The 4,568-nt window shown below is 57.7% G+C and overlaps 1 protein-coding gene across 1 annotated transcript in view; it reads right to left on the bottom strand.

Moving 5' to 3' along the window:
* LOC113218296 (uncharacterized) overlaps nt 1-4,568 on the bottom strand; it is a 25,978-nt gene that overhangs the window by 14,233 nt on the left and 7,177 nt on the right. Inside the window, exons 6-9 of the mRNA XM_052263637.1 lie at nt 2,987-3,234; nt 1,376-1,499; nt 991-1,138; nt 644-893 (exon numbers count right to left, since the gene is read on the bottom strand). Coding sequence (XP_052119597.1) covers nt 644-893; nt 991-1,138; nt 1,376-1,499; nt 2,987-3,234 — 770 coding nt within the window. The remainder of the gene's footprint in view (nt 1-643; nt 894-990; nt 1,139-1,375; nt 1,500-2,986; nt 3,235-4,568) is intronic.

The following is a 4,568-nucleotide window of genomic DNA, read 5'->3' as shown; positions in this document are numbered from 1 at the left end:
GGGGTGGGGGGTGGGGGGTCTTTGTGCACCCCCTACCCCCCGCTCCCCCTCGCGCCCGGGCTGAATGAGCCGAGCTTCTCCTTTCTCACGGAGGCCCTGTTTCTGTTGCTGAATTAGAAAGGCGCCGGGCGCAGAGTGATGGCTCGGAGGGGGGGGGGGGCGCCCCTCCCTCCCCCCCGGGACGGGATCGACTCCCTTTATCAATAACCTGGCGGTGGCGGGGCGCGCGGGTCCGGGGCGCGGCGGGATCGCCTTCGCCACCGACGTAGCAATTAGCGTGGAACAAGCAGACGAAGGGGAAATAAATTGGAGGAGCACGGCCAGGAAGCGGCCGGCCCGGCCCAGCCCGGCCCAGCCCGGCCCAGCGCCAGTCCCGCTCCTTTTGATTGTTTTTCTTTTTCGAGGCAATCAGAGCGCGCGCTGCTCGTGGGCCTCGCCGCGTGTCCTCGAGCCTCTCACGGTCATCTCCGGGCCCGCCGGGCCCGTCGTGATCCTCGAGATTAACCGTGGCTAATCAGCCCTAACTTTGTTCCTAACCAAGCGAATCAGAGCAAGGCAGGGGGCAGGGGGCGCCGCCCCCGGGGGGATGCTGGGCTCCGGCCTGGTCCGAGAGGAAAGGGGAGGGGGGGGGGGAGAAACTCACCCGTGAGGATGTCGTACACGGAGAAGCGCAGGTTGACGCGGTGTTGCAGGCCCAGGTAGACGAGTGCGCGCGCGGCGTGGTGCTTGACGAAGCGCGCGTACTTGGTGGAGTGGTTCGTGTAGTACCACTCGTCCGAGGGCAGCAGCAGCTGCGAGAGCACGTCCGGCAGCCCCTGCTCCACGAGGGCGCGGTGGTGCGACGGGTCCAGCGCCAGCGTGGCCACGATCTGCAGCACCAGCACCAGCAGTTGCTGCGGAAGAGAGACAGAGACAGAGAGCATCGTGAGCAACGCCGCCGAGAGGACCAAGTGAGTGAGTGAGTTGTAGCCGTGCCAGCCGAGCACTCACCGGGTCGTGGGTCGAGTCGAGGGCGGCGGCCAGGATGCGCAGCTGCGGCTCCTGCGCCAGCTGCTGCTGCACGGCCTGGCCCTCCACCATGAAGAGCAGCGCCCGCGCCGCCAGCAGCTGCAGACAGTGGTAGCTGCAGTGGCGCCACCTGACAGGCAAAACAACAAAAGATTAGCTAGATAACTAAATCAATAGCTAAATACGGAAGAACTGATTATTTGTCATCAAGCTAAAATTTTAGCCATTTGTCTATCAATTAAGTTATGTATTTGGCTACATGTCGCTAATTTTTGTAATTTGTAGGTAGAAATTTTGTTTTAGTTAATTATCTTTTTCTGTGCACCTGGTGGCAGAAGCTTTCATAAATACAGAAATGCACACGTACCTCTGGCTGGGGGAGCACTGCTGCTTGCTGCCCACCACGCGCTTGTAGAGCGTCAGGGCGTTGTGCAGGATGTTGAGCACCGAGAGCGCGTGCACCGACGACAGCACGTCCGCGACGCACACAACTGGAGAAGAAGAAGAAGGTGGGGAGCAGGGAGTTAGCCAACCGGGATAATTTATACGCGCGGCCCTGTGGGACGTCGTTACCAGGAGAGGTGAAAATCGCTCACCCTATCGATTCCCACGCCCTCTCGCCGCCGCCACCTCCCGTCCGGCCCGTAACATTAACTCACCCCCCGGCCCCGCCCCGGCATCGCCCCTGCATTATTAGGACGAGGAGGAGGTCCGCAGCCCCCGCTTCACTCTCACGAGGTACTCGACGCACGCCCTTGCTCTTGGCGCGTTCCACCCCCTCTCAAATGTTCCGCCTAAACGTAATAAGGAGATGACTCCGTTCCTCGGCGCGCGGGTCCACCACCAGGAGTATACTTCACTTTAAAAAATAATAATCAGTGTACACCCTCCAAAATAGGCTAGAATAAGTGTAAGAAATAAACAATTTAAAGGAAAAAACAATAAAAAAATTAGTTACATCAGAAATAATCAAGACAAAAATCAACAAAAAAAAACAACAAAAAAAAAAAGAAAAAAAAAGAAAAACAGAAAAAAATCTGTGTACGCTATTTTAAGTGAAGTACCCCTAGGTCCACGTGTATGCCGGGGAGCCTGCTCACCCCTCTTTGCACTTTTTCACTCCTAAGACCCCCACGTGGGTGCGCCCTGCGCCCAGTATTATAAAAGAGGAGCGGGCTTTGTGCGCGGCTGCGCGCGCCGGGGGGACGGCTGGGAGGGAACGCAACCCGCGCGCGGCAGAACTCGTTGGAATATACGGACTTCATATGGAGAGCGTGTGGTATTGCCGGTATTGCGCGCCACCGCTTCGCTTCTCCCGCGTCCTTTGGTTCTTCGAGAGCGCGGCTTTGGGTAGAGGATGCCTCCCCCCCCCCCAACCTCACAGACCAACGCAGCGAGCGGGATTTGAACCCCAATGCGCACACCGCACAGTCCCCCCGGCTTATAATGGAACGAGACTAAATTACGGCAGCGTATGAGGTTTTCATTTTTTTTCTCCCTCTTTTAAAACCAAAACGCTAGATTCTGATGTAGTCGTGAGCGCGCGCGGGGACGCGAGGTTCAGAGGGACTCCACCGTGTATGCTGCTGGGTTCTGCGCTGTTATGCCCAATATAAATTCAAAACATTTCCCACATCCTTTTTTCTGAGAGTGAGGGAGGGTGGGGGGCGTGCTCGAATCAACTAGATCCCGGGCCCGGGCTCGGAAGAGGGATTTGTTTAACGGCCCTCGTCTCGGGCGCGGCAGAAAGAAAAGGGTTGTCTCCGAGGACCCCCTTCCCCCTCTTTCCCCCCATCTTTGCGCGGCCCGCAGGTGGCGGCGAGGGGCAGGGGGCCTGGCGGGCCGCGGGCTGGGCTGGGCGGCACGACAGAGGAACAACTTAAACAAATTCCTGTTTACCAGTCTAGAAACTTTGGGGGGCGAATTTCGTGAGCATTCAAAGGAGGCGGGGGGTCGTGTCCGGGTCGGGTCCGGTTACCTTGCGCGGCCTCCTCTCGGGCGGCCTCCTGGTCGGCCAGCGTGCGGCGCGCCTGCTCCATCTGCTCGCCCGCCATGGTCCTCCACACCGAGCCCAGCCGCTTGGCGCCCGACTTCTGCAGCCGGTTGGCGGCGCTGGCCCTCGTCGTCGGCGTGCTCCCGGTGCCAGCACCGGGTGCGACGGCCTCCCCCCTGCTCGCCGCTGTGGGGGCGCCGCCAGCGCCGACCTCCGCGTCCTCCTTGGCCAACCTGCGAGCAGAATAGCATCAAAACAATGTTAAACAAAAAGGCAACCGAATAGGTTTCCAGATAATCTTTTACAAACTAACCAGAACAGGTCATGTCATACATGGCTTAAGGCGGACACCCGTGGAAGGCAGCGGCGAAAGACAAAGATACATCATGTTTTCCTGTTCCTTAGCCCCCCGGCCGCGGACGGAAAGGAAACAAAAGGAGGGGGGAAATAAGGCGCATCCGACTGTCCTCTGGCCACCACCACATTGCCGCTTTTATTCCCTGCCCTTCCTCTCCCACGTCACGCTCATGAGACAATGTTGCGACGCCCTTTAGTGCCGGGCGGGGTGCTGCTGCAGGCCTTGCAGCCAGGCGGACCCGCGGCGCTGCCACTGCGCCACCAACGACGACGCCCTCGAGCACGACGGGTTGAGCGCGCCCTCCGGTCCGACGCACGTCGATGACGCTCGCACGCGGGCTCGAAGCTGTCATCGTCGGTGTTCTGAATAGCAAACGCGGATAGCATGCAGGAGGGCAGGTGACGCTTTTCGGTACCACCCCGTTACCACCCTTTTCCCAGAGTAACGTACCAAGATGTAAAGTCAAGCGGTGAAAAATAACAAAACTAAATTCATAGAATTGAAAAAAAAAAATAACTTCCTGCATTGAATATTTAAAAGAGTTTTCTTTTTAGTACGAATTTTGAAAAATCTATAATTTTTAGAAACTTACATCATTATCTCCACTCGAACTGTCTTAATCCTCTACGAGCTCCAACCCGAGCCTTACATACTCGTCGGGGTGCAAGACAAGAGGCCCTACCGCGACCACCTCCCTTTATTACTTCGTAGACGGAAAAGAGAAGAAATAGAAACAAAAAAATAATAATAAGGCACCGGGGAAAAAGACTAGCACGTAAAGCTTCAAGGTCGCTTATAAACCCATGTCAGTTGGGCACCTCGCAATACCTCTCTCTACCCTGGCAAGCAATTCAGACGGATGGGGCGTGGTGGGGTAGTGGGAGGCGAGGTGAGGTGGGAGGCGGGGTGAGGTGGGGTGAGGTGGGAGGGGGCGGAGCGGGAAGGGGAAGGGCGCCCAGTGCCTCCAACACCACCACCACCGCCACCAGCCGCCGCGCGCTGGGTACGGAGAGCCGGGGACACACGTCAAAACAAGATGTGGCCCGGAAGTTTGTTTTGATGTTCCCTTCCCGTGGCGCGCGCTCACCTGCCCACATAAACGGGTTTCAAAAAAGCTGGACTAGGGTCGGAAAGGAAGTGAGAAGGAGAGAACAAAAGGGGCGAGCAAGAGATGGAGCGAGGGAAGGGAAGGGATGGAGGGAGGGAGGG

Source organism: Frankliniella occidentalis, unplaced genomic scaffold (assembly GCF_000697945.3).
Source record: "Frankliniella occidentalis isolate FOCC.00 unplaced genomic scaffold, Focc_3.1 Scaffold2, whole genome shotgun sequence".
Taxonomy (NCBI): domain Eukaryota; kingdom Metazoa; phylum Arthropoda; class Insecta; order Thysanoptera; family Thripidae; genus Frankliniella; species Frankliniella occidentalis.
This window is presented reverse-complemented; position numbering and strand designations above follow the sequence as displayed.